General features: G+C 48.3%; 4 protein-coding genes across 6 annotated transcripts; all 4 read right to left on the minus strand.

Annotated features, from left to right (window-relative positions):
• Positions 1-380: 380 nt before the first annotated feature.
• Positions 381-1,541, minus strand: LOC128721958 (60S ribosomal protein L17). 2 transcript variants are annotated; one of them, XM_053815768.1, is made up of 3 exons: positions 1,535-1,541; positions 1,054-1,148; positions 381-985 (listed from the first exon to the last, which is right to left on the minus strand). In XM_053815768.1, the coding sequence occupies exons 2-3, from the start codon at positions 1,132-1,134 to the stop codon at positions 503-505; spliced, it is 564 nt and encodes a 187-aa protein (XP_053671743.1). In that variant the 5' UTR covers positions 1,135-1,148; positions 1,535-1,541; the 3' UTR covers positions 381-502. The 2 variants fall into 2 exon arrangements, with proteins under 2 accessions (XP_053671743.1, XP_053671742.1); XM_053815767.1 differs by lacking the exon at positions 1,535-1,541 and adding an exon at positions 1,502-1,520.
• An 885-nt stretch (positions 1,542-2,426) lies between these two features.
• LOC128732272 (NAD-dependent protein deacetylase Sirt6) lies at positions 2,427-3,595 on the minus strand. Its single transcript, XM_053825454.1, has 3 exons — positions 3,530-3,595; positions 2,803-3,471; positions 2,427-2,741 (listed from the first exon to the last, which is right to left on the minus strand). The coding sequence occupies exons 1-3, from the start codon at positions 3,593-3,595 to the stop codon at positions 2,427-2,429; spliced, it is 1,050 nt and encodes a 349-aa protein (XP_053681429.1).
• A 799-nt stretch (positions 3,596-4,394) lies between these two features.
• LOC128730901 (uncharacterized) lies at positions 4,395-7,384 on the minus strand. Of its 2 annotated transcripts, none has more exons than XM_053823988.1 (4): positions 6,905-7,384; positions 5,750-5,934; positions 5,574-5,675; positions 4,395-5,230 (listed from the first exon to the last, which is right to left on the minus strand). In XM_053823988.1, the coding sequence occupies exons 1-4, from the start codon at positions 7,167-7,169 to the stop codon at positions 5,138-5,140; spliced, it is 645 nt and encodes a 214-aa protein (XP_053679963.1). In that variant the 5' UTR covers positions 7,170-7,384; the 3' UTR covers positions 4,395-5,137. The 2 variants fall into 2 exon arrangements, with proteins under 2 accessions (XP_053679963.1, XP_053679965.1); XM_053823990.1 differs by having other exon boundaries at positions 5,476-5,675.
• An 18,229-nt stretch (positions 7,385-25,613) lies between these two features.
• LOC128731869 (fork head domain-containing protein FD4-like) lies at positions 25,614-26,894 on the minus strand. Its single transcript, XM_053825021.1, has one exon. The coding sequence runs from the start codon at positions 26,892-26,894 to the stop codon at positions 25,614-25,616; it is 1,281 nt and encodes a 426-aa protein (XP_053680996.1).
• Between the last annotated feature and the right edge of the window lie 1,020 nt (positions 26,895-27,914).

The following is a 27,914-nucleotide window of genomic DNA, read 5'->3' on the forward strand; positions in this document are numbered from 1 at the left end:
GAAACAAATTCGCCAAGGCTGTCTCTCTGATGCTATAGTCCGTGAAGACTCTCCATTTCCCGACGAAGAGAGAATAACTTATGAAGCATTCGATATGAAGTGATAGATGTTTAAACGAAAGGATTGTCCTCATCGTAACTACTAATGAAAACAGCGAGCGGAACCAGGTCCAAGTAAATGCAATATAACTATTGCCTTTAATACGTTACGATCGTCGAAAAACCTACTTGGCTTAAATTGACGAAATTTCGCTCAGAAAAGGATATACTTACCAACAATCGTTCACCGTTAAAAAAACGAATCTGTTATCAATGCATTTTCTCAATTCTACAGGCCCAATGTGGATCTTAGCCAATCGTAAACACAGAACTACACTTCTTTTTCTCACCACTCTCCACTTTCCTCTTTTCGGGGTTTTTGTTGACGGTTTTATTCGCCACCTTAAAGAACAATTTGCACAACGAAAGAATAGTTAAAGGATTCCTTCCCCACCATCCGGTTCTTATTCATTGCGCATCATCTTTTCCTTTTGCCGCTGCAGCTTCTTCTTTGAAAGCTTTTTCTTCGCTTGTTCCGACTCATCAGTAGCCTTGGTCACGACATCCTCCTTCTCCGTCAGCGACAGCTCGATGTGGCACGGCGACGACATGTACGGGTTGATGCGACCGTGAGCACGGTACGTACGACGGCGCAGGCAAGGCGCGCGGTTAACCTGAATATGATTAATCACTAGCCGGTCCACGTCCAAACCCTTATAGTCGGCATTAGCCTCGGCGTTCTTGAGCAGCTGCAGCAGGAACTCGGCGGATTTCTTCGGCCAACGACCGACCGACGTGCCCCAGTGCTTTGCCTGTGCACAACGGCCAACACCACCGTTGAAGCGACGGAACGGTACACACTCCTTCTTATCGATAACGTTCTTCAGGAAACGTTGGGCACGACGGAGAGGCATACGCTTGATGGCTAGTGCCGTTTCGCGTGTATTCTAAATTAGATACGACAGACGTTAGTAACGCAAACTACGAGCCGAGATCGGGTTTTCAGTCTACTTACCTTGAAATGAACCCGGAGGTTCGATCCACGCGACTTGCAGGATTTAGAAGCATTGTCAGGTTCCTTCGCGTAACGACCCATCTTGAATCCGCAGTCTGTAGATGATCAAAACAAGAATCGATTTGAATATCTTGGAAAGCTTTTCACAGATAATTATGCAGCATGTCAAACATGTTGACTGGCGCGCGAATATCGATCGGAAATGGAAGCACTTGGAGCATTATTGTTGATATTCTAGTAAAATTTCCATTTGAAGATACAGCACACTGTCATCAGGCACAATGTTGATGTTCAACGTAGCCAATAATGGAAAGCCAATATTGAGCGTCCGGAGAGCTTGATTCCCGGTGTAAGCCTGTTTTGTACCGCAATGCGCATTTTCCGACCGATTTTATGCCATTTGAATCTAGTTTTAACTCATAAAGTTGATATTTTAAGGCATTTTTACCGACAACAAATTCAATGCGCTCCCGTCACTAACCTTGCAAGATGCCGGAAAGAGAGATGTCAGGCGTTTTGACAGCTAAGCTAGACGACTGTTTCCGCTTTATGAAATGTCATACAATTTCAAGCAAATAGTAGCGCTTGTAAATTTTTCAACTCATTCAATGTACTTTTCGAAACTTTTGCTTCGAAGTTTTAATTTGATTTTTATAACACGGTCATGAATTTAATTTTATAGAACTGATGATATGTTGCTTATTGTAATGCATTAAAAATATCAAAGAAGATTCCAAAAAGGAAAACCAAACGTTAACCAAATTTTCACTCATGCGGCAGATCTTTGAGAAGACGGCTCACGTTGAGTTACGACTCACGTGTTTCGATGTTTTACAGCCGAAAAACAGCATAGCCAGGGTTAAACTATAATGCGATGGGCTCTTTTGGAATCCCGAAATCGTTTACTAAGCATTCTTTCTAGCTTCTTCCCTACGTTTTCATCAATAGTCTAGGTCAGCGTGATCGTTTTTCTATAACCTAGCACTAGCGAAGACCATACGAGAGTCAGGAGTGTAATCGTCGAGGACCGTTTTCGGCAAGCCAGTGAACATCGTTACATATGCTGATGATATAAATTTCAATGGTTTGCAACTTTCCTACGTAGCAGAAGCATTGAATAGACCGCAGAAATTCTCGGATTAGAAATACATAAAGTAGAAACAAAAGTGATCGAGAGTAAAATGCTCATAATGGTTTTTAACCCGTGAGCAGAGGACGCCCGTACAAAAGCCCGGTAATAATGATAAGTAAACTACGGCGCTTCCTGTAGTAGGCTAAACGGCTAAGTGGTGATAGCGACTCACAAGTAAGTAGATAGGTAACATTACGATTGCAATTCATTGAAGAAAATACCAATTATTGGAATTAAATGTTCATTTATTTGTTTCATTTGGCAAATGTTCTGATTTTATCTTTTTCTTATCAGTTTTTATATCTTCACCTTTCTCTACTTTTTCGTTTGCGGGACCACGTTTCTTAAATATTCCTCTCTCTTTTACCATAGCATCATACCGTTTTTCTAAACTCTTGATGAAGGTAGAAGAGATTGTCCATTGAGTACTGTACATAATACCTTTCGTTGGATCGTCGTCAGACTGATAATCAGGAATTTCTACTCCCAATCGTTTGGCTACCTTTTCAAGCACCTCATCGACGAATGTAGAAATCTTCATATCTGCTTTTTTATCCTGTAATGTATTGATATAATGAGTATAATAAATAATTCATATGTAACATTGTTCTACTTACATGTTTGGTTGGCTGCAGATTGCAAATGACTAATCGTCCGTTGTATTTCAAATTTTTTAAAGGCAGGTCACCGCTAGGTATAATTTGTAATGTTGATCCCAGGCAAATATTCAGATCAGCCATGGTAGAATGCATAAATGCTAGTTGAAGATCATTTTCAGGAAGGTCGTGTTCCCAGTCCAAAATGTTGTCGATGAGTTTTCCACCTCGACAAGTACGGCCAATGCCCACACCGGGACAAATATTACCAGTGACCTTTTTGCCTACCGTAGGTGCTGGTGCATTTCTAACGTATTGTCGCCTGCACTTAGTACATACCTCTAAAAACATGTTACCGTGCAGTTCAGAAATATATTCTCGTGCAAGACCCGACCGAAGATGTAGACCGTCTATGTTTTGGCTGACAATGTACTGAACGTGTCCGGCAGATACAAGCGCTTTGAGAGCCATATGTGTTTTGGTGGGGACGGCATCGGAAAACGAAATGTTGACTGATGGTTTTTCGCCTTTTTCCTCCAGTGTCCAAACTCCTTTGGGCCCACGGAAATCTGGTATGCCAGCACTGGTGCTAATACCTGCCCCAGTATGTATAACGGTATGCCTAGACGATAGCATCATCTTTACTAATTGTTCGCATTTATTCTCGATGAGTTCTGGAGAGTCAAAAACCTGGAAAATAAAAACTATGAACATAACGAACTTTTTTTTTCGTTTGTATTACGAATACCTCTGCCACGCCAAGAACTCCTTTGTTCTCATATTTCGACAGTCCCTCAGCATAATTACAAGACATGGTTGTTGTAACAAACACCTAATTAAACATACAGCTGAACAGCTTATCAATTTTTTATTTTCATCCAAAACAATGATTTTGTTATGCATAAACAGAAGATAAATGAATCAGATAGAAAATATTTAACACAGGATGCAATACTTTTAAAAGGAATAACCAATGTAATAAAAACCGATTGAACATATAACTAATTCCATAAAACAAAAATAAGTTATAAATATTTGAATTTTAAGCGTTTTGCTGTTCTTCAAAGACCAATAAGTTTTTTAGATCAATAAAATATATTTATAAGAAACAGAGTATTGGTAGTAAACTAAATAAGGCCGCAATTTACGAACGAAAATGTGATCTGCACATTCATGACCCTGTTGACAATCAGTAGATGTTCTTTTAATATTTGAAAATTTTGTATTAAACTATTTCAATCCTCAAATTCGTTCAATGGGACTATTGAGTATGATCTACAAAAAATTAAGTACTAAACGATATTTAAATTAAAAAATAAAAGAAAAGGTGCAATAAATACATGTAATGAATAAATAAGTTATCATTTAAACCAGTTTTTAAAATCAATTAACTGTTTCAATACCCTACTTATACAAATCACCAGATTTAACTTAAAAAATGGCTGAGTGGTGATAAATAAAGAGCCCCAACAGCGAATTCAACGCGCCATAGAAAAAAATAGTTTTTATCGGTTATGAGAAGACTACATTTCTGGAAATTTATGAAAGGAAGTTTGACAACTGAGAATTATCATTAGTTTATTTTATTATCAATATATTTATGTTATTCTCTGTCATTTTACAATGTACATATATTTTCATAAGAATAAAATGGTACTTCTTAACTTTGGTAAAGATAAGCATGATATTATCTTTCCTTGTGCGAGGTTATTCTACCACTCTATCATAACGATAATTACTCATTCATTGTTCAGCATGGAACAAGCTATGGATACACCAATAAACTTTCATAAACTGACTTGCTAAAAGTATAGCTCGGCTTGTTCCCTTTTAATATTGTATTAGTTATTAAACGGTCGTTTTAAAGTGGTAACTATATTGCGCACCACGCAATAAGGGTTGGCAATCAAAACCAATAAGGGGACGACCGATCTTCAAATAGCCGACCAGAGCAATGCACTTAGAGCCTCCGGCTCGTGATCGCTTAAATCGATGTTATAGAAGTTGGGGTAACTTATCGAGCGCAGCTGCTGGCTCTAAACATCAATCAAATACGTCTTAAACTTCTAAAAAAAATTTGAATTGTGATTTTTATCAGTACTGGGTTTCTTACACCTATTACATATTCTAAATCACTAGGCACCTACATTTGAATTTAAAGATCAAAGTAACAAATTAAGATCATAAAATGGTCAGATGGAATATGAACCTAAATCCGTGATGCAGCTCACAATAATAGCTATCAACTGTTGTATCTGCTTTTTGAAATGCTTAAAGCTAAAGACCAGTTCTTGAGCTCCACGAGCTATCGATTTAGCGATCGAAATGGCAACTTCGATCACGCGCCTATTTTACTCTACTGCGATACTGCCTTTTGCTTCTTCTGCATTTCCATGAAAATGAGTGTTGCTCCCATATTGATGCCGCCCCATTTGGCGCAGTCGGAAATCTATCAGAAAAGAGTGGAAAAAGAAACAATAAAAAAACGTTTACACACAATGAAACAGTATCGGTGGTATGCAAGTGGAATATGCGCGATAAGCTTCCTGTCAAGTGTTTCGGGATTATTATGTACAAGTGTTATCTACGGAGTAATCGTGTACTGAACTATACGATAAGCATTAACGGTCCATCACCAAAGCCAGGGTAAGACACCAAATAGGCTAAAATAAATGGAGGAATCACAGTTTTAACCTTCAGTGAGGCTCTCCGGTAACCAGTCGTATAGCTCAGAAGTAGCTGTTGTGCGCTCCTTGCAATGCGTCCTCGAATCGTTTCAGTAACGCACTTACTTGTCGCTTCCGGCTATCTTGGGGCCGATCACCGTATCGACAGAATTCGGAAAAATGTTGACTGTTATGGAACACCATCTGACATTTGGAAGCATATTTGATCTAAACGCAAGAGAGTGAAAGGATAGATTCATATTAAACTTTTCAACTACGATGCCTGCCGCCATCAACCTTACCTGTGCTAATATGTCCTTTTCGGGGTGTGCCTTCTTCGTTCTGTCGGCCACGTTGTTTATCCTCAGTTGGTATCCCTGCTGCCACAGATGGGCCAGTGTGACGCAGTACACCTTCATTGGTTTCTTCTCGTTGTCCTTCATGCGCACGGAGTATATTTTGATATGCTCTGCCGTTGGTTTGGTTGCTGCAAGCACACATTGAAGCCAATTACAAGAATGTCTAATAAATAACGGGCGTTCCGCTAGTGATATTTCATGCATCGTCACACGCGGCGCAGGAAGGTGCAGTGAGCCTTTCTTCGACCACAATTACATCAAACCGCGTTTGAATGGCGCCACCTCTCCGGTTAAATATAGTTTTATATAACCGGTTTTAGAATTTGCCGAGCCTCTCTCTCTCGTCGTGTGCTGCTTGCCAGGTAAGGGCAGAACAAAAAACTAGCCGCGACAATGAGACTATTAGATGCGGTTGCAGTGTTAATTAACATAACACCGCCGCGCCATCGACGTGCAAACACGTTCTTTCCCCGCAGGCCGTTAGCGCAACTTTGAATGAGATCCAAAGGACCTTTTAGAGAGCGCGAAAAAGCTTCAACCATACTCGCAAGCTCGGGGAATAACGCACACAATCGCACACGACACGGTGTCAGACACAATTGTCCTGACAGGTGGGTGTCGCAGCCCATCGATGGGCGCATCAGTGAAACACAGTGCCATGGCCTTTGATGCAAACAAATTCCTCGCTAGCCGCATTCCCTTTTCACGAGACGGTCACTTCCCCCTGTGCATGTAAACAAGTTTTCCATTCCCCCACCAACCGGGGTCCAACGACGCAACGTCCTTCAAAGTCCACGCCCTCGTTGCACCTATGGCCGCTACTATGCACCACCCAATCCGTCCGTCCCCCGGCGATGACGACGGCTCCCGCGCTATTACGGAGCGTGCTAAAAATAGCACGCCCTCTGCCACCGTCACCATCTCACCGGTCACCTCGTTGACTCGTGCAAAACCCCCCAACGGGTGGTAACGAAAAAAAAAAAACCAGTACACCGGGATTCCACCAGCAAAAGCGTTCGCGTTCGGTCACGAGAATCCTCCCAACGGCGGGCCAACATCCGAAAAAAACCCTCATTCCCGCACCGTGGCCACACTCACATTTCTTCTGCTCGATGGTCACCACTCCGAACCAGCTGTCGCCGGTTTCCTTCTCACGGCGCACCTCGACGATAAAGCCGTTCTCGATCACGGCGCAAAAGATGCGCTCCTCGCCGGCATCGAACCATTTGCTTTCGCGCAGCTTCTGAATCGCGACCGAGCTACCAAAGCTGGCCCGACCGGTTCCGGTTGGTGGTGGTGGGCTTTGCGCACCAGCCGGGAACCATTTGCCGATGTTTAAGCTGTTCCGTCGAAGCAACCCCATCGTTGGGTCTGGAGATGTCACACACGAGCACCGATCACTGAGCGATCGTCGTTCAAATATATGTTCGTTTGGCTTTTCTTTGGCGCACTGTAAAACACGTCACACCCTCCTGCAATTCGCTGCCTGGCGTTATCCTGGTGGAAAGCTGGATGAACTTCAATTGGATAAGAGATGAGATATGAGTCACCTGGCAAATGTACCAGCTGGCAAGATACGTCCACTTCGTTCGAACGTTGAACGAGTTCTGCGCGCAGTACGTGCGCCTGTCGAGTAGGTCACCGGGCGCAGTTGGCTCTCGACAACGCCTCCACCACACGGCGATACGATCTCGGGTGTCACTACTACCAGCACTACTAGCGCCCGGCCGGTCTTGGATTCAGGGACTCGTTTCACTCGCTTATTTGTTTATGCCCGCCCGCCCCGTATGTAGTTCCGTTGTCAATGTACGTTGTTTTACGATTTGTTGACTCTGTGCTCAATAATAGCGATCCTGGTCGCGTGCGATGGGGTTGGGTGGTGATGGGTGCTCTTGCACAACCGTCCACCCCCCAGGGGGAATCGTCCCTGTGGAGATGCAGCTGCTGCAACTCCATGTGCAACGGTCGCTCGTTCGTCGGTACGCTGGTAAAGTAATACGAGTTGTCGTAAATTTTGCACAGCTTATCAAGCGCGTTGGAGCGAAAGTGGGGGTGTGTTTGCGGCATTGACCACCGGATGGATAGCCGTCCCAAGGGTGTGGGTGGGGGGGGGGGGGGGGAAGTTTGGTGGGGAGAAACGAGAGGAAAACGGAGCAAGTTTTGTTTGCCACGTTAGCGCTGGATTGCTATTTCCCAGTTGGTCAAACGCGGTGTGATCGGCAAGCAATCGATAAGGGTGATTGGAAATGGGTTTTCACCGTGAAAATTTCTAGCTTGCGAGAATTACCCTTACGGAATGACGAATAGAACGAAAGGGGGAAACTTTAACGAATTACAATTTATGTTATGAGTTAAGGTATTTGAATCAAACATGTGGACGAGCCTTGACATGAGTCATCACATTCCATTTGATTGGCCAAGATCTCGAAGCTCACATGCTCTAAAACAACGGCCAGAATGGAAGAAAACAACACCTCTACCGTTTGGTTTGGTGGCCATAAAACAACATGTTTAGTCAACAGCATTTGCCCATTCTCGGATCGGCATCGGCATACGCGCGTGTGCCACATATTACTTTTGCGTTGATTTATTGCCACCGGCGGTAAATAGGCATCTCCCGCTCGCACTTGACCCTCAGGATATCTGCGTTTATCTAACTCGCGAACGGGAACGAACCGGTTTCGAGTTACACTACCTGTCACCCGGGTGACTAAATATAGTGCGTTTTGTTTTCTCTCTTAATATTCCCCATTTTGTCGGCCTTATCGTCGTACGTCAGACGGGCTTCTTGGTGGTGCGTTTTCCCGGCTCTCACCGTCGGAATGTTCGCTTGCGATGCTTATTCTCGTGATATTTCGCTGACGCCAGCAAAAAAAAAAGAGAAAAGACGGTACTTTTTCCCCCTTCGATGGCCGTTTATTCTCTCCTTTGTCGTTCTGGCCGGGCGGGTTTTCCTTGGGAAATTTTGACGCGGTAATTACAACCGCCAAGCATCGGTGCCGCACCACGCCGGTGCAACCTTGGAATGCTTTGTGTTGGTGTGTTGGTGAGGGATTTTGGTAAATAGTTTAATCAGCCTTCTTCCGCGCGCAACGGTTGGAAGCGGAAATCAACGGCCAAATACGGCCTGTTTACGGCGTGTTTACGGTCACCGAATTGCGCGTCCCTTCGCCCTAGCGTCGTAGGGCTGGAGGGGAGTAGCGATCTATTTTTTTTGTCGTTTCTCCACTGATCTTCTACTCCTGCTACGGCCGCTGTTGACAATGAGCCGGTCCCCCGGGGCTATCTTAAGGGGCCGTTTGCGGTGCCAATCCCGCCTAGTGTGGGGGCCGTTATTTTTAAAACCCCTCAGCAGATCGGTTGGACTGGTGGCGGTTCAATTATTTAATCCACTCGACACAACTACGCTCCCGAGGCGCACACAATTGCACACCGTCTGTGGGCCACTGCAACGGGTCGTGGGTGTGCCGGGAAGCGGTAGGACGGCATCATAACAAAACCCGCTTCCCTTCGCGATCGCCCTTTCCGCCCTAGCCACGCGAGTGCCGACGTGCCGTTGGTCGCGAACAGCGCAAGCCAAAAAGCGCGCGCTACCAAACGATGGCCACGCGGTTTTTTATGTTGCGCCGTTCAAACGTTAGCTCACGCCGCCGCTGACCTTGCGCTTATGATTTTGTTTATCCGGCGTTTGTGTGCGCGGGTTTCGAAGGGTGGGGGATCGCCTGCACGAGGGTGGCAGATAATCAACACATGCTGTCGTGCCACCCTGCTTTTCTACTCTGCTAGGTTTACCGTGGGGTAGTGAACAATATGGTGAATGAAAATACTACAACGGCGGGTGTCCCATTAGTGCCCTTACTCACGCACGTTTAGGATCGGATGGGTGGACGAATGATGGCGACTTAAGTCTGCGGTAGCGCTTAGAAATCAATTCGTGCGATGGTGACAGCCGATTTTACGCTTCATCAAACTCCCCGTGTCCACCTGCGGCTGATAAAGCGATTGTTGAGTTGAGCCCTAGCTGCGCCGGATGGGTCTGCTGACACCGATAAGGCTCGTGGGTGTTCCAGGGATGGGCGTTGGGGCGCGTTATCGTGGTCATTTTCATTGCTGCATTGTGTTCTAGCGTTTTTTTTCTATTTGCGCTTCAAGCGATCGTTCGGTCGCACTCGGTCGACAAAGTGATGATTACAACTGCCATACGAATCATGCACTGCTTTTACGCGGAATTATTGCACCATTTTTGTTTTGTTTTGCATTAGCGCTGATTTCGAGGCATTAAAACGATTCAATTGAACGCAAATCCTGCCGATACTATTAGCATTTCTATCGGCAAAAATGTGTTATCTTATCATGTCGCCGTTCAACACATGGGGGAGCCTGTAAGGTTCCGTAAATAATATGTGTATTAAACATACAGACATGGAAAGTAAATTATGCATAATTGCATAGATAAATCGTTGGCATGTAAGTCATATGCATGAAATACTTAATAGAAAATATATAATATGTGATATATTAAACACATCATATAAGTAAAATGCCCCTGGATCTTCTTTCTTGGATTTAATTTTAGAGATTCTGAGCCGTGGCTAGCCTGTGGATATTTGCTAGTTGGAAGCCTTCTTAATTATGACTTCTTCTTTTTAAATTGAATTTTCCAGATTTTCTTTTGTTCCTTTTGTACAGTTGGATGAAAACCTAACGTAATGTAAACTGCACAACATTGCTTGATGTTTTGATGTAAGTGCAAAACTACAGTTGCGTTTAATAATGTGAGACACATGTAAAAATGTGACGATCTTCAGTGATTTTAAAATCTTTTTTACATTCACCATATCGTCAATGCACTTTGGGCACGCTAGCAAAGCTCGTTGGAAATGGTTAAGAGCTTTACCCCCTATTCCCAAAGCTCCATCAAGCTGGTGAGCTTTTGAGCAACTCGAAGCTTTCGAAGCTCACGAAAACGAGCAACATCGCAGGTTTTGCAGTCCTCAAGTCACCGCATCGCATTTGCCGCACCACGTTTAATCACATCCGCGTACTTACTAATTTACTCTTCATTTATCACCAGCTGTAATGGTGGCGAAACGAGACAAAAGCGAGTTGCTTTCATTCTGCAAGCGTTAATCCGCCAAGCGTGGCCAGTAGGCCCGTATCTTCGACGGTGTGTAATGAATAATCCTGCCGCCTTCTCCACCGTACAGGGTTTTATTTATTTTCCAGCCGTTCGCGGCTACGATCAGCGATGCACGCCACCTCAGCCCAGCCAGCACTGGTTGTTGGGTGGTGGTTTTTCTTTTCCTGCCAACTTGCTTCGGTTGCTCTTGGCGATGTTTCGTTTCCGTGGTTTTTCTGATGGCAGCCGTAGCCGTGCGCTAACGACGGTTCGCGAGTATCCTTGCGGGCTCGAACCGTCTTCTCGCGGGCCTGGTGGGGCTAATTTATTGCGCCAGGGCGGAGTTTGTTTCAATAACGAGATCGGACAGCGGTACGGTGGATTGTTTTTATTTTTTTTGCATCACACCCCGCCCATCCTGTCGGGACGAAAGAGCTCACTAAAAGGAGCATTGCAGCAAGCGCGAGTGCACGCATCCGTAAATGCGTGCAAAGTTAAAGCTCACCTTACGCCGCTGGTAAGTGAGCAGCAAAGCGTCACGCTATCACTTTGGCTGAGTGTGAAACAACGGTGTGTGCTTTGAGAGCATTACCGATCACCTGCAGTTTTGTTTACTTGCCTTTTTTGCTTACCAAATCTTTAAAATTCATTTTAATTGTTCACACCTTCATCGCGAACCATCTGCCCGGAACACCTCCCGTTGATGTCGTTTTAGATGAACATTCCAAACGTGTGAGAAGGTAAGACATTTTGACAATAAACCTGAGTAACCACCACACTACAAGCCTCAGCAGCCGTTTGTTTCGATGCACCGGTTCCGTCCTATCGATCCACCCCCCCCCCCCCCCCGCGTTCACCGTCCGAGGCTTGAGGGTTTTCCCAATTTCACAGGATTAAAAGGAACAAGTTTCGCAATTCGTTCCGTTTCGTCGGTGGTCTCTTGACGTGCACTCGTCCTTTTTTTCCTCGTCCGTGCCCAGCCGGTGTCAGTCGGGAACACACCCGAGAGCAGAAGGCGCTCGGGCAGGACGTTTTGTGGTGGATTTTTCATAATCGAGCTTGATTGAGGGGCTTTGCGGGGCCGTGTTATTTGAGCTAATGATTGCTCGCTGGGTTCCGACTGATCTTCTTCAACCTTTCAGTGCGTGTTCCTTGCGTGACGATTGTTGCCGGTGAAATTCGGTAACCCAGTTTTGTGGCGCAAGGTGTCAATAAAATGTTTCGTCAGTCGAAGCTCGAACGCCGTAACTGCTAATGCACGATAATTAGTCCTCGTATTGTGTGTGGGCATGCATAAGGGATTCACTGCCATCTAACCATCTCATGCACAGACACACGCAAGGGTCGCGATTATTCACACGCCTGGCTATCGAAAAGGGCTGCAGCCTCAAGAACGCTCCATTAACCGGCCAAGATAAACACTCCCGAACTGATCGATCAGCTAGTTCCCCCACCCCCCAGGTGGGAGAGAAGCGATAGACCGTAATTAGCGCGAAACCATGAAATCCCATCCAACTTTTTTGTGGTCAATAATCGAACCGAAGCCCCACATCGATGATTGGCCGGTTGGTCCGTTCGACAGTGCTGTATTTGCTCTGTTGAATGATGATTTTCCATTTCCCCGGACAATTGTCGGACCAATCATTGCGTTGGTTTCCCCCTCTCAACACAGTCGGGGGCCGATTCTGGTGGTAATGGCTTGGATCTCCCTTATTACGGATGACGTGTCAGGATGCGCCCCATCGCGGGTATCCCGACGGGACGTCAATTGTCGGTTTTGAGCTCCAACGCGAGCCGTACAGGCGGCGATGACGGATGTCGGATGAAAAGTGATCGGTTTCCCGCCGTTCGAATTCAAAACCCCGATCCCGATGCAAATCACGCTTAACCACTCGTCCGCTCGCTATCGATCAGTTGGGATCATTCTCTCACGGTGCCCGTGTGGTGGTAATTGTCGTGTCATACACATGCGCTCGCGATTGCGTACGACAGGGGGTTTTTTCTTCTAGCGATCAGCCGCACTGTTTGAGACGCCAATTAACGAAGCTTTTTATCCGCGGGTCGATCGATCTAGCAAAGAAAAATGAATCAGTCGAGAAAAGTTGGAGAGAAGTTTTCTAAACAAGATCTGCGACTGGTAAGGTAATCAGGGTTTCGGGCGTTTCGACGATAAAACAGAACCCGAAAGTAACTATCTCGCTAGCTCGCACATACGAGCCACCGAAAAAAAACGAGCCGTCACTGGCTATGCATGACCGCTAGCTATGAAACACACAGTGCCGAGCGTCCCGAAGCGCCAATAAATTAAATGATAAATTTTCCCAAATCACGCAAATTGAACATAACCTTGCTGTGAGCCGACCGGGCCAACCCTCGCCGTATGCCAGCCAGGGATCATCGTCCTGCTGGTGAAGTCAAAGTGGCTGGAAATGCTGTTCATTTTATTGCGCTTTTCCTGCAGGATGTGTGTGCTCTCTTTATGCTGTCCTTTCGCTGCCATACCGACGTAGGCACAGAGCGTGGGGATATGCAAAACAGGACGCCTTTTGTTCGCACCTACACCATGACACGAGCAAATGTTTGCTCAATGTTTGCCTGTAGCTTGTCTGCGTCCTTCGAGCGGTCTCTCGTTGGGGCATCCTTTGAAAGGGGCACGCTGCGATGTGGCAGCCATTGCGTCGGCCATTCCAAGGCACTGTAGCACACACTTTAAGGACCCCTTGCATGTCCCTCGCTTTCGCGCCACAGGGAACAGTGATCGTCCTCTGAGGGCGATTCGTTAAATCTTTAAACTGTTGTTTTTCTCACTTAGCATCAACGCGGCAGGAAATTATTTTTCGTGCCGCTACCATAATAAATGGCGGTTTTTTTTAAATGCCTCAAATTTGCAGCAACATTCCGTGTCTTTCCGAGCGAGGAAGAGACAGGAGAGAGAGAGAGAGTGAGAGAGAACCAAAAAGGGAAAACAATTACCGCAAACGAAAACACCGCAAAGTGTGTACCCTCGGACAGATGCTCCGCAACATTCCTAATTAGTTATGATAATTGTGTGCCACAACGCAACAACCCAATCCGGGCCGGACCTTACGCCTTGTAGGACGAAAATTACCCCCAAGAAGCTACCCTGCTGGCCGTCTTTTGCCACTGCGTTTTACATCTGCACACACGGGATGAGGACCTGGTGGCATGATTTTAGAGATGCTGCAACCGCATGACGCCGAAAGCGCTCCTATCGACTAATTGAAAGGGTAAGGAAGACTAATTAGCCATCATTATGGGTCTATCCGCCTTGGAGGCGCTCGCTAACGCCCGCAGGCACTTCAGAAGCGCGCGATTGCGTTCGTGTTTTGTTTTTATTGTTTGCCATTAAACCAAACACCAGGTTGCGGATTTGCTGTAGCACCCCGAATCGGTGCATTCGCGGTTACCGCGACGGAAGTGGCTCGTGAAAAATCGTGCTGCAAATTCGCGTACCTTTAGCAGAGCCTGCTCGGTTGAACTAATGGTTTCGGTGGTTTTCTTTTTGTGAGGCTAAGCCTACTAAGCCCACACCCAGTCGCTGTCCCCGACTCATCAATCTTCTGTGTCAACTGTGTGGGGCCAGTGAATCGTGGCGAATCGTATTTTGACAACTAAAAAACCGTGTAACAGAGTTTCGATTTCGCGCGCCTAACGGCGTGCGGTTGGGCGATTGGATCGTCGTGTTCCCGTTTTCTCATCGTCTCATTTTCTTGCTTTTATTTTGTTGTTTGCTGTTGTTCACTGACGCGAAACTAAAACCCAACCTCAATCCACGGGGTGCTCTTGTTCTCGGGGCGCATCCTGCACGGCCCTTCGGTGGTTTCGGGAAAACGCCACCTCAACGTTTGTCCTGCCGTTCGCGTGCAATCGTCGTGTGTGCGTGTGTGTGTTCTCCCCTCCCAAACCGGACTGCGAACAGAAGCATGCGAGCGTGCCGAATCGGGACATGATTTTAAATTTATCAACCATTACCGGAAGTCACCGGGCGGTGTCAGTGACTCGACAGAACGGGGAAAACGGGAATGGGAAGTCTCGAAGGCACCGTGTTTCCTTTCTTCTTGGCTTTGGTCGGTTTTTTCCCTTTCTCTCGCTCTCCTAGTTGCGTTCACGCGCCAAGAATTGCGCCAGCCGGCTGACATCCGGCAGGACGTTGTCGCCTTCATTCAACCTCTTTGGCCACTTGCAAGTAGCAGCGGTAACGACAATGGTGACTCCTGCCTGCGACACCGCGCTGTGTCCGTCCAGGCGGACTCGTGTTTACACGTTGGTTAAATATTTACTCCCCGGAACCGAGGCACGCTTCATTATGGGTGACGAATGGGAAATGCATACCCGGTGAGGCTGCATTTGTGTGGTCGCTGTGTCCAATCGGGCAGATGCACTGTAGGACCGGATGGAAACACGGGCAAACCGGGAGTCCCCGGGAAGAAACCTACACCGACCACCATGGGTGGCCATTGTGGAGCGCCCAGGCAACCGGGGGAAATGCGAAAGGTGCTGTAACGACCCATAAAATTGAGACCCAATTGGTGTCCTATTGGGCCGGCTGACGATGCCACTGATGGAACTCTGGTGGAGGTCTTTGGGCGAGTATTTAATAGTTTAATTTCCCTCGTCATAGTCTTCGGATCCGGGGGCTCGGTTGTTGAAATTTTCCCAGAAGACGTAGTCCTGGTAAATTAGAGTTTCTCGGCTTTTTGGACCATTCGATGACAAAATGCTGGGCTTTCAGTTGGATAAAATGCGGCTAGGAAATGCATCATTTCAGTCGTTCTTTCTGCGAATATAGAATAATGGAATTAATCAAGTCTTCCAAACCAACGAACCGGACAGTTGGCGAAGCAGCGATTGAAACATCAGCTGCCGTCAAATGGCACCGAAAACGCTTCAGTTCGCCTTTGGTTTCATCCAAGTAAATGCACATCCTGAAGCGGCAAGCTGGCAAACGGCATGAATTATACATAACCCATCAAAAACATGATCCATTTTCATGAAGCTTTTTGGTCGAAATCCCACCAACGGTTCCGACGCAAGGCTAGTCAAATATTTTGATTTTTAAAAACCATTTTCGTGCATTACCGTTGATGGGCTGTAAAAGTAGCGCCCGGTCCGTGCGTTCGCGATGAATTTCAATTTTACGCGCTTAACGATGCTGACTTATTTTCACGCGTTGCAGATACAACCGGTCAAACAACCGTTTGTAGGTTTTGGGAAACTTTATTGGTAATTCAGTTGAACTGTACACAAAACACTATCTTTCTGCAAGTGGTCTTGCATAGCTTTGTAGCTCAGCTCATGTAGCAGCTTCGGAATATGATCAAACTAATTTGCTGCCCCGAATAGATTCGGTCTCGATCGGGGAAGCGTTTCCACGATGCCGTCTGGTAATTATAATAATCAATTTTAATTAAACCCCCATTTCCAAAGCACGCCCTCCCAAAGAGCTGCATCGCTTTAATGAAGTCAGGTGAAGACAGCTCGTGCATTTGAACGCATCAACCATCGGAACGGTGCGGCCTGGCACAGATGCAACTAAGTTGGCGGGCTCGAGATGCAAATTCGGCTGCCAAGGATGTGCAATTAGCAGCGATCGTTTCGGCTCTCACCTCGATCATAGAAATTAGAGACGGGCTCTAATAAAAAGGGCGCACGGCCCATGGGTCTTGGGCAGCAATTGGGCAATTAATTTGCATGCCAAACCATCGTCGGGTGCCGTAGGCGAGCCATCTTTCTGACACCCATCAAATTATGATAGCCACTAAGCACCACGCCACGCACGTCAATGCGTTTCCGATTACAATTTAATAACTGCATAAGTACGCCGCATAATGCGCACCGTTCGCCATATTCGATGGAGCCTTAACCCGCTGGCCGCGGCCGAGCCCACGGGAGAGATATTTTAAATATAATAGGTACCATTACGGCGCATTAGCGTTGCGTTGAGGTGCAAGCGCACGTTACGGCTTGTTATTACGCTTTTCACGCCAAATTTCTTCGCACGTAATTTTGCACAAAATGGCAGCCTGTGGGAAACGAAAGCCGCAGCTAGAACACCGTAATCACACGTCCGGCGTTCTCACTTCCTTTCCAGCACACATTTGCATCTCAAGATGAAAAAAAAACTCCCATCTGGCCCGAACCGTTGCACCTTATCAAAAGCAGAGCTTTCGCCGTTCCGCTTCCGATGCGCGAACGAAACCCTAATTTAAGCCCTAATGAGAGCCCTGTTCGTTTTGAAGGGCTGCCCGCGGCCTGTTTCAACGCCGGCGATCGGCCTGGCGACGATAAAGGGCTAATTGATTGATTCGATGTTCGCAACATGAGTTTATGTCCCGGACCCGGAACACTTCCTGCCGGGCGTGAGTTTCATCGCTCAGAAGCGAGTCCTGGCTCGGGTGGATAATTTCAAAGCCATTCGGTGTCGTTTATTGTAAATTATGTTTCGCCGCTTTGGGGCAGCAATAAAAGTCGGGTTGAAAAACAAAAAAGAAAACCAAAATAAAACACCATGCGCAGATTTCAAACACGCTTTAAGAAGTATTATTTTGTGGAAGCTGTTCCCTAATTGGCCGCCCGAAAACAATCCTTGCGTGCGCTAACAACCTTCGCTCGCGCGATCACTTTCTCTCGATTTTCCTGCGGCATGAAAACACCATCAATCCCCGTTCGGCAATGGGCGGTGGAAGAACGGCGGCCAATTTGTTGGATGAAATAAAAACGGTGTAAAACCGCCGTTTGAATGCGATCAGCGATCCCGAATCATCGATCATAACCGGCACTAGCCCGAATGTTGCAGTCTTGGCGTACGTTTATTGGAGGCATTAAAAGCGTACCCAAGCCCACTTTGTCGTGTTTTTTTTGCCCCACAACCACGCGGCACAAAAAGGGACTAGAATCTTGTCTAGTCCCCCCCCCCACCCAGCTCCGAAAGCTAGTTGCCCAATAAAACTAACAACTGCGGGTTTGACTGCGCGTCTCGGCGGCTGCACAACACTGTTGTGGCAGCGAGTAAGAGTGGGATGCGGACTTAACAGATCATAAATCATCCTCGTGGGCTTTGTATCGTCTGGGACAAGGTGCGATCGATGGCATCGAGCCTTCTCTAGGCTGCCCGCGGCTCCTTCTCCCCCCACACACACACACACACACACGCACACCGCACCTTCCCAACGGATCGCAATGAAACGCGTCCACGGCCTCAACCACGGCCTGTGTAATGACAAGCTATAAGCCATTGTTTATCTTACCAATAGTCCATTGAGCAAACATCGTTGGGCCCTCAGCATGTAGAGCCAGCGCTGAGTTGGCCGCGTAAACCTTGACGGAATTCGAGCTTTTCACCGCCGCAAATGGTGTAAACCGAGCGAGATGTCCTGGGATGTGGTGGGTTGGCGGAGAAAGGCCGCGGTAGAGAACACAGGTACAGGCCCAATTATCGATCATTATTCTTAATTATTGTGAACTGGTTCCCTTTTCGGGGCGTGCGATCGGGGCGCGAAGAAAACCTGATCAATCTTCCCTGCTTTTTTTTCTTCGCTCCACCGTCCACCCTTTCGCGGTCGATGGTCGGTGGTCTGTTGGGGTGTTCAGGACATGCCGGCAGGGATGGCGGACAGCTGGAACCTGTTGAGCGGATGTTTAATTCGGCAATTCATTTCGATCAGCGAGCGGTTCGCGGTAACTAGGTGCGGCGATTTGTAATGAGGTCGTTTTTATTTATTCTGCAAGGAGCAGTTAACCCGTTGGCAGGGCATGATGAGGAAGTACTACTCTTGCATCGGGTTGAGAGAGGTGCTGGTATCGTATAGGTATTAAGAATTTAACTTGGTAGCAATATAGGCTCAGTCTAAGATTAAACTAGCATACGTAATCAGTTGACGTAAGTGAGTTTCCCCGAGAAGCACAAAAAGTTTAATAAGTTCTGATTAAATTCTAACAATCGACTCCTTCAAAACAGCCTTGATGTCTTCCTGAAGAGCAAGGCAAGTACATGTGAGATAAGCGAATGCTTCAGTACCTCACCAAACGACCCTCTAATGGTTTTTTGAGCGCAAACACACTTTCATTGCATAATTTCCACCTGTCAGTATCGATTCCTGCACATCGCTCGGAAAAGCCGATCGAAACAGCGCTGCTGCTGTAATTCGATTCCGGTGAAAAGGAAACTATACATCTACCCGTCGCTCCGGTGTTTGTCTTACGTCCGTTTGAAGTTTGCGTCAGGTCGGCTCCTGACTGCGAAGGACCTGCCTCCCTTCCTGTGCGCATGTTGCGGTTGATGAATTCGAGTGAAATCCTTTTGTTTAAACATTTGCTTTGCGTCGATTGCGTAGGTGCCCGGAGAGCCAAGGGAAACCCCCAACAACAACAATGTAAGTCGTTTGCAAGGGAAGCATCAGGGGGTGGCCTTTTTGCTTGGCGTCGTTTCGTAACACCATCGCGACGTGTGACCCGGTTTGTGGCGTAGCCGTGAAGGGTTTGGAGAGGAGAGGCAATTTCTGCAAAGTTTCCTCGCTCGTAGGGTCGGGCGTTTATGTAAATAGCACTGCCCTCGCCAATACTGCCGACCTCGCACGGGGCTTTTGGCGAAAAACAGCACAACTTCATACCAACCACCCCCGTGAATGTTTTCCCCAGAACGCCCAGAGCCTGCCGGTTGGACCACGAAGAGACTTCCGGAGTGAGGGACCGGTTTTTTTTTCTGCCGTTCATCGAGTGGAGCGCCGGAGGCACGACCGAACCCAAAACACGGCAGTTAGTTCCGGTGAACCGTGTTTGCGGGAGGCTCTCTCTCTCTCTCGCTCTCTCTCGCTCTCGAGGGTTTGGCCATGGAAGGGTAGCGGATACGGTAGCGCGGGCAAACAAATTGAACAATTCCACAAACAAATTGTAGGTTTTTAATGCAATTACAGGCGAATCTGATGCAGCTGCAACCCGGGCTCGGTGCCCTTGGCGGGCTCATCTTTGCCGGTGCAGTCATTATTTTGCTAAGAACTGCGAGTGCCGGTGAAAAGAGGAGCAGACAAAGAAAACACCGGCCCTCATTGTGTTCCGTCCGGTGCCTCGGGTTTCCTTCCGGCGATGGTGTCAACCATGCCAGGAACATGTCCGTCATGTGTGCAGAAGGCCGACTGGACGCTGTTCCGGCGTGCGGGAAACCAAGGATGAGCCATTTCAGGGAGCTGGGGGTTATTATGCTTCCTTCCTTTCCCGCCAGTTATGCAATCGCCGCGAGGGTTGTGTGCGTGCGTAGGGGGTTTCTGCCGTTTTGTTTTATTTACCGAACGGCCCATTTCCACCCCCGGGAGCGGTGGGTGAGTGCATTTGCCCCCCGGGAAAAGGGTGAATCTATTTGGCAAATAAATAAATGAATACGAAACACCAGACAGCGGCAGCGTTTACGCTCCCTTTTGTGCGAAGCGCTTGGAAATGGAAATGCGGAAGCCATTTTTGATTGAAACCCTTGCTGTCTTGGCGTGGAAGCGTGCGGAAAAGGGTGTTCATATTTCTGTTCCTCGGTTCTACGAAGGTGTGGGTGCGCGTTTTGACGCCAACTTGACAGCTATCCCGAAACGATCGGGCTGCGTGCTGCGCCTAGATACAAAATCTTCTTTTCTATTACCCTATCGATTGAGGCGCTCGAGCCCCGATGGAGCAGGATAGCGTGCTGCTCTCGCCCTTAGGCCAGGAGTCATGCGTCCTTGGCGTGACATTTATTTGTATAGCTTCTGATGAGCCAAAACAAATAGGAACGCTCAGTAGGCCGGGAACGATGGCGTGCTGGATTTTGACAGCTCGAGGGCTTTTTTTTTGGCGTTCGTTCGCGCTCGAAGGTGTTGAACTGGTCTGGGAATGGGCGAATTGTGAGCATTCCACTTCAGCCCATTTTCAAGCAAATTGAATAGCACTTTGCGCTAACAAGATGGTGCTGCGCCCGCTCGAAGGGATTTATGATTATAAGCTTGTCATCGTGTGTGCGCGGCGAACATGCACCTTTTCGGAGCTGTTCGCCATTTTGATCACGAGCTGCGATTGACCACTCGTACTGTAATGCACCGAATCCGGTTCGAGCGTGAGCTCATGTTTAATAAAATGATCAAAGTTTAATGACAGGGAGCCCGCTCGTCCTGTGGGGCAAATTTCAACTACCGTGGACTCGATAACCGACACGCTATTTCGGCACGAGCATTGCCATGGAGTAGTGGCCATAATTTATTGGGTTCTAATAATAGGATCTCTCGGGGTCAAGCATAGGAAAACAAGCACTAGAAAGTGAGGGAAATGCGGTCGTTTGCTAATTCTATCCCCAAACCGCCACCGCTCGCCACGTATCAGTGCATCCCATTACGAATGGAGGCTTTGAAAGAACTGAACGAGCAGAAGAAATGAAACGCGATGGAAACCGAGCGTGTTTCCACGCTGTTTTGGCTGGCCTTCTGCAGCCCACGAAAGTACATCTGGTCTATTAAAAATAAATTCAAATTAATTTCCTCCACATAATGAAAGCAGTAAATACGCTTTCCATGTCCGAGGGATGGCGCTTGCTTTCGGGGTTTCCTTGACGCGTCCATCCAAAATGGAGGGTGCCGGATTAGTCGCAGGGGATGGGCATCGGGCTGTTGTGTTGTTGTTAAAAAATGAACAGAATAATAAACATAAACATGGGCGGCCTCGGCGTCGCTTTGTTCGCAACGGCAGATTTTCAGCCGCTTTCATCCGTCGTCGTCGTCGTCGTCGTCGTCGTCCGGGAATGTAGAACTTTCCTTCGCCCGGCCCTATTGTGGCCACCGGTGGGTACTGTTTTACATTTTGTGGTCGGGGAAGCGCACAGTTATGCTGGTGCCATTGCCACTAGGCATCGGCACAACGGAACTAATTAATAATTCATTATTTATTGCGTCGGAACTAGCTGTTTCTTTGCGCTTCGAATGGCCTCGGTCGCAGAATCGTTCGCTGGCCAGCACTATGCCACGGGTCTTGGGTGTGGACTTCCTTTTGGCAACGGCACAGTTGTATAGTGGTCAGGCTCATGCATCGAGCCGGCTTTAACGCGTCAATACAAAGGCAAATATTTTGCTTCGGCTTCCGGGCGATTCTATCCCGACCGTACCACCAGGAGCAATTGGTCATTGGTCGACTGGCTGTGTGCTTATCAATCGCTCGAAATCGGAGTAATTTGGTGCTCCAACCGCACAGCTCGCTGGAGCGTAAGAAATTAGTCGAGCGATGGAGTCCCACACACAACGCCAACGCCAACGCCAAGGTAACTTTCCTTTTCCGTTGATTGCGCGGCGAGAAATTGAAGGGAACAACATCAAACCAAACTCACTCCAAATTGGAGCTGTGATTGTGGGTTGACGATCCTTTACGTTCACCAACGCCAACCGCTTTTCTAAGCCCGCCCGCCCAAGTTTGTAGAAGCCGAGAATTGTGTCAACTTTGCGATTGCTCCACGCGCAATCATAAGCGTACGTTTCGTATTTTCAAATCACATTACACGGTTCGTCGCCGTTGCGTCCATAATAGTCAAATTTGAGCGCACAATCCATCGCTTCATCTTGCTCGGTGTACGGGACGATAGGTGGATGATTGGCCATTTCCACGGGCTCTCCCAACAATACCTCCAATAGCGCTGTGTTGTGAGTGGCATCGCCGATAATGGACAAATGATTTGGTAAACTTTTACACCTTTAATCACGTTCTCTATGCTCCGGCGAGCGCACCGCCGTGCATCGCGCCCATCCACACGTAAGTGGTACGGAGGAATTTTAAGTAGCGCAAAATTGGATCATGGACGGTTAGTTTGCTGACCACGCTCTGATTTATAGCCTCCTCCGGACGGGACCCATCCCGGCCGGTTCTAGCTCCTGGCCAGCATCCCTGCACCCTTTCGATTCACCGCCATAGACCCCGATTAACGCCCGATAGACCCGGGACGAGCGCGCGCTATCGCGCCAACTCATCTGCAATCGAGCGAGTTCAATCGATTGGCCCATCGAATCCTGCGGACCCTGCACCGTCAATCTGTCTGCCGCGTGTCGGAATGTGGCCGGAGTGGGCCCTCGTGGGTGGATTGAAAAGGAGGCTGCCCGGTTTGCTGGAAGTCGGCACGGGAAAAAGGAAAAACCTTTTAACGAATCCTAATAACCTCAAAATTGATTTACTATCGAAAATAGAGCCGAATCACTTAATGGATGCCGAAAAGAAAAATGCGACCCCGGTGGGGCCTGTGGGCAATCCTTTGCGTCGTTGGAAGGGTTTGTGTCTATTCACGATCGTCATCTTTGATCGACTCGCGTCCTAGTTGCGATCCCCGTTTTGAAGCCTCGCGATCGTTCCGAGCCTCCAAGCACCAAGCACCACGCCAGACAGCCCGTCTGCGATCGAACGAACGCTCGTACGAATGACAGCGCACATTTCGAGCCTTAAAGGCTACCGCGAGCCTGCGGGATCACGGGGCCATAAGCCTCCGAGCCGCTTGCGCCAAGGCCCGCTCGGGAGGGGCCGGAATTGAAGCAAATGAAGCAGCTCATTTCACGCCACCGCTGATCGGTGAAGCTGGAGGATCGATTCCCACTGCCGGATGATGATACTATTAGCTTTCGTTTCTCCCGTGGGAGTGCTTAATTAGCCGATGGCCTTTCGATGGCGGTCGGTTTGGCTGATCCATTCTGGAAGGGTGGGCTGGCCGCGTTTAGTAGCGTTCGTGGCTCGTGTTCGCTGTTCTCAATTATCGATCGTTACACCTAATTATCGATCAGGTTTTCGTGCTCTTGCTGGGTGGAGGAGAAGCCAGCTTCGGGCTGTGGTGACCGACGGTGTGGCCTGTGTGGAAGGTTAGCACGGAAAAACACCAAAAGGATGCGTCGTTTAGAGAACTTTTGCTGGGTTTTCTTTTGCGCGGCGTTCACCCTAGCGGGACAATCGCTGACGTGGTGGACGTAACAATTGGCGATTGCTTCATCTGCTGGGCGAAGAACGGGTAACAAAAGAACGCCCATAAAATGACATAAAAATCGAAATCAAAGAACCAAACGCGCGCTGCTGTGGGTGAAGCCTGTTGAGTTGGTGTAGAAAGAAGGAGCCTCGAAGGGAAGCGAGTACAAAAGAAACATAGGCTTTTTTTTCTCGGGAAATTCGAAACAGGGAGGAATACCGAAGCGATTACGAACGGATCGGTTGTGTTTGTCCGCGGCTCGAATAATAGAAACTAATCCTCTAACGTCGAGGGGCGTAACCACTTCCGAAAACAACATTACCCTTTTTGCTGAGACGGCCAACCGTGCCACAATGGAGCCTACGGCGGGGCAACATAAGCGGGCCGGTCAATTGAGCAACAAAAGTAAATCATGCTGAAAGAAGGGCAAAAAAAATATGCTCGGGCTATCGTGGGCTCATTGTCGTTGGCGTTGTTTTCATTGGAAGATTTCCCATTTTATGCGGTGCATTTCTTCGAATCACACATTTCCATTCCTAGTGTGTTGGTTTGTGTTTGGGAGATGATGTTTTTTTTCGAGCCAAAAAGGAAACGCGAGCTTTTGTTTTGGGGGGTTTTAGACTCAGAATGAGCTGGTAAGGAGAGGGAATGGATTATTGTTTCGAGTGAATTTATTTTAAATGGTTTAAGCTGACCACAAAAGCCAGCCCGAGCGCAGTGATAATCCAATATTGTTTGTGGGAGTGATGTTGACGTATTGATGAATTCGGCATGATTTTGAAAGTCATTAGTGAACGAAAGCTTAACGCTTAACAGAAGAACAAATCATTAAAACGATCACCAACCTTATTGCGATTTTTGGGATGCCTTTTCTTGAAGTAGGTCTTCGTGTAGAAGTTTGATGTGAAATGCTGTACTACAGAGCTGTATAAAAGAAAGCTCTCATGCCAGGGATCTATTTCGTTTGATTAGCACTATTGTGTTTGTTCGATCATTGCAATCATTCCAATGTTTTTTCATTTAATTTGAGCTGGCAAAAAAACCTATTATAACCCTGTTATGCAATTGTGCCTATGGTATAAACGATTTGATTCTCGCAAGGGGGTTAATTTTGACATAAACACTGACATATCAGACCAGATGGTTGCCGAATCGAGAAAGAGAATAGTTTTGGAACAACAATGGCGGATGAATTTTCGCGTTAGCACATAGATCATATAACCAATTCGCATGTAAATAAAGTTCCAAACACAGCGCAACGATTGTTTCTTGATGTACACATTTTGTTTATTTCAGTTCTATAAAGTAAAAACAGATCTTAAATAAGTAATCACGTACACTTGAATTTCGCTAGGTCTTACATATGTAAATCTTTGTATTTTATTCCGAGCCGCCTCGATAGACCGACAGACCTCGATAGACCCGGGTGGCACGGTCGTGTGGCATGGCTCCGCACGGGAGCAGTGCGAATGACATGGTTCTAAAAGTTGGCCAGTAACGAGTGGGAGAGTACGACATCCGGACGCGAGGTTACCACGAGTGAACGGGGACAGGAATTTGCAGGTCCCTGCAAGGCCCCCTATGCTGATCCATCGCTACCGCTTCAAAGGGTCACAAGGACACAAGGACACTAAATACTACGCAAAAGCAATACAAACTCAACAAACAGCCTTCGGCGTGGGCCAATGGCGCACGGAACAGGAAGCCGGCGAACGGAGAGGCATTCCGTCTCAGACGCTCCTTAGGGCTGGCCCTAAGGGCCGACTCAGGTCTGTTGGGGCACCCGCGGATCGCGGACTGTCCGGTCCCGTGGTGGATCCTGAGGGCGATCGTCCTTCGGATCCGGTACCGGTTCCAGGCCCGTTGCTTCCGTGTTGCAGATGCAGTTGTTGGTGTTGCTCCTGCTGCTGCTGCTGATGGTGATGGTGGTGGGCCGCGGCTAGACTGTGGTAGGAGCTGTGGTGGAAGTAGTGCGGAGGAATGGCCCCTAGTGGACCCATCATCAGCAGCGGATGAATCGGCAACTCGTAAGCGGCCAATGCCGGATGGGCGTACTGCAGAAATGGTGGAATATTTGCCCCCGGAAGGCTGGCCACCGGCGGTAGGGCCGTCCCGTGCTGCGAGTGGGAGTGCGGGTGGTGTAGGGTTGCGTGTGGGTGGTGGTGGAGATGCATGGGGTGGCCCGCGATCGATAGAAGCGATGGTAACCGATCGGAGGACTCTTCCAGCAGGTTTAGTTTGTCCTCCGAGTTGTTCATCCTTCTCGAGCGCTTGTGAGCCTGCTCTCGAACAAGGCTGGGTTGGGGGCGTAGCGGGCTGGGACTGGGGGAGCGACTTCCACCCCGTGATTCCCCCGGATCGTCCTCGGGCGTGATAAGACTCTCGATCGTGAAAGCTCGCTTGGGTCGAAGCGGAGTCCTTGCAACGAGCGGAGTCGCAAGGTTCGTCTCTCCTGTGGACAGGGCGGGCGAAAGGGGTGCGGGAGCTGGCAGAGGAGAGTGCGGCTCGAGGGGTGGCGAGTGAAGCAGCGTAGAGGCCGGATGCAGTACGACCGGTTCCGGTAGCATGGCAGCCGTCGAGGGACAGTACGCGTCGGCCGAGTTTTGTGCCAGGAAAATCCGATTAATGTTGGCCAACGCCGCCAGCTCCTCGTTCAGAATGTCCTTGTCGGTTTTGTGTAGTTTGAAGCGTTTCCGGCGCCGCAGTAGGCTGCCATTTTCGAACATGTCGAAAGCCTGCGGATGTAGCGCCCAGTAGGCACCCTTGCCGGGTCGATCTGGACGCCTCGGCACCTTAATGAAGCAATCGTTAAAGCTGAGATTGTGCCGCAACGAGTTCTGCCAGCGCTGCATGTTCTTCCGGTAGTACGGAAAGCGATCCGTGATGAACTTGTAGATATCACTGAGTGGCAACATCTTGTCCGGAGAGGACCAAATCGCCATCGCCGTCAGCGAGATGTACGAGTAGGGTGGCTTTTGATCGCCGTACGTGTCACGTGATGGTCTCGGCATCCTGACGGACCAGGGCAGTCCTTCTCGCGGATCCTCAACTCACGATCACCTGCACAGAATCAGCTGTAGTCACTGGAGCACCCGCGGTTCACGTTGTTCACGGGAGGAGGATCACAATTGTTCGCCACTTAACTCGGCATTATCGCACACACGACGCACACTCCACGCACCATAACACTACCGGTTGCCGGTGCCCGAGAGACCCGTACGTGACGTTTTTGCGATCCTTTCCGGATGAACGGGAAGCCTGGTCGACTGCCCGCTAAAAATCTCACGACACGCGACCTTATCGGTGCACGGAAACGCGCCCAGGAACACAAACCAGGGGGGTTTTGCCGCGCTGAACCGCTCGAAACAGAAACCGGCAGCGACCGGACTCGGGCGCTTGTTTGTTATGGACTGTTTTATCAAATCAACAACCGAAGGTGTTGAAATGCGGAATGATATGTTAAGCGCACTGGGCACGGTTTCTCTCCAAGCGGTGCAGCCAGCCAGTGCGCAACCAATACACGCCGGTAGCTGCAAACCGCACACATTGACGTGTTGTTTCGGGGCGCTGAGAAAATACTCTCCCATCTGGCCGGGTGTTCGCGAAAAGCTCGCGCACCCTCACGGTGAGTTAGGGGTTGCGAAAGAGCGAGAAGGCGCGAACGAGCGAGAGAGAGAGGCGACAAAAAAGGCGGCCGCTCTCGGGCGGCCTTTGCTGCCGGCGCATGTGTGTTGGTGGCGTGAATCTAGCAGGCTTAATTTTTCTCGTTTCGATTTTGCTACGAACCGGGACGAGCAAGCTAAACATTTGTATAACCGCATCTGGCAAACGTAAACACGAAGCCTCGCATCCTCGCAAGCCCAGCAAGGGTCGCACGCACACCACCAGCCTTTTAGGGGTTGTTCTTTGCCACTCGGTAGGCGGAGCTTAAGCCCAACACACACCAGAACAAGGGCGCGAATGGCGCTTGCACTCGAGCGTACACAACCCCACCCGTGAGGGTTTGGAAAATCAATGTTTGGAGAAGTGAA

This window comes from Anopheles nili, chromosome 2 (genome assembly GCF_943737925.1).
Source record: "Anopheles nili chromosome 2, idAnoNiliSN_F5_01, whole genome shotgun sequence".
In the NCBI taxonomy this organism is placed as follows: domain Eukaryota; kingdom Metazoa; phylum Arthropoda; class Insecta; order Diptera; family Culicidae; genus Anopheles; species Anopheles nili.

Excerpts from the sequence above, each read along its gene's own strand:
- LOC128721958 (XM_053815768.1), bottom strand. The coding sequence starts at position 1,134 with ATGGGTCGTTACGCGAAGGAACCTGACAATGCTTCTAAATCCTGCAAG. Across the intron at positions 986-1,053 it reads ACCTCCGGGTTCATTTCAAG|AATACACGCGAAACGGCACT; the intron begins GTAAGTAGACTG and ends TATCTAATTTAG.
- LOC128732272 (XM_053825454.1), bottom strand. The coding sequence starts at position 3,595 with ATGTCTTGTAATTATGCTGAGGGACTGTCGAAATATGAGAACAAAGGA. Across the intron at positions 3,472-3,529 it reads GAGTTCTTGGCGTGGCAGAG|GTTTTTGACTCTCCAGAACT; the intron begins GTATTCGTAATA and ends TTTATTTTCCAG. Across the intron at positions 2,742-2,802 it reads ATCTGCAGCCAACCAAACAT|GATAAAAAAGCAGATATGAA; the intron begins GTAAGTAGAACA and ends AATACATTACAG.
- LOC128730901 (XM_053823988.1), bottom strand. The coding sequence starts at position 7,169 with ATGGGGTTGCTTCGACGGAACAGCTTAAACATCGGCAAATGGTTCCCG. Across the intron at positions 5,935-6,904 it reads GACCATCGAGCAGAAGAAAT|CAACCAAACCAACGGCAGAG; the intron begins GTGAGTGTGGCC and ends GTGTGCTTGCAG. Across the intron at positions 5,676-5,749 it reads AAAAGGACATATTAGCACAG|ATCAAATATGCTTCCAAATG; the intron begins GTAAGGTTGATG and ends TCTTGCGTTTAG.
- LOC128731869 (XM_053825021.1), bottom strand. The coding sequence starts at position 26,894 with ATGCCGAGACCATCACGTGACACGTACGGCGATCAAAAGCCACCCTAC.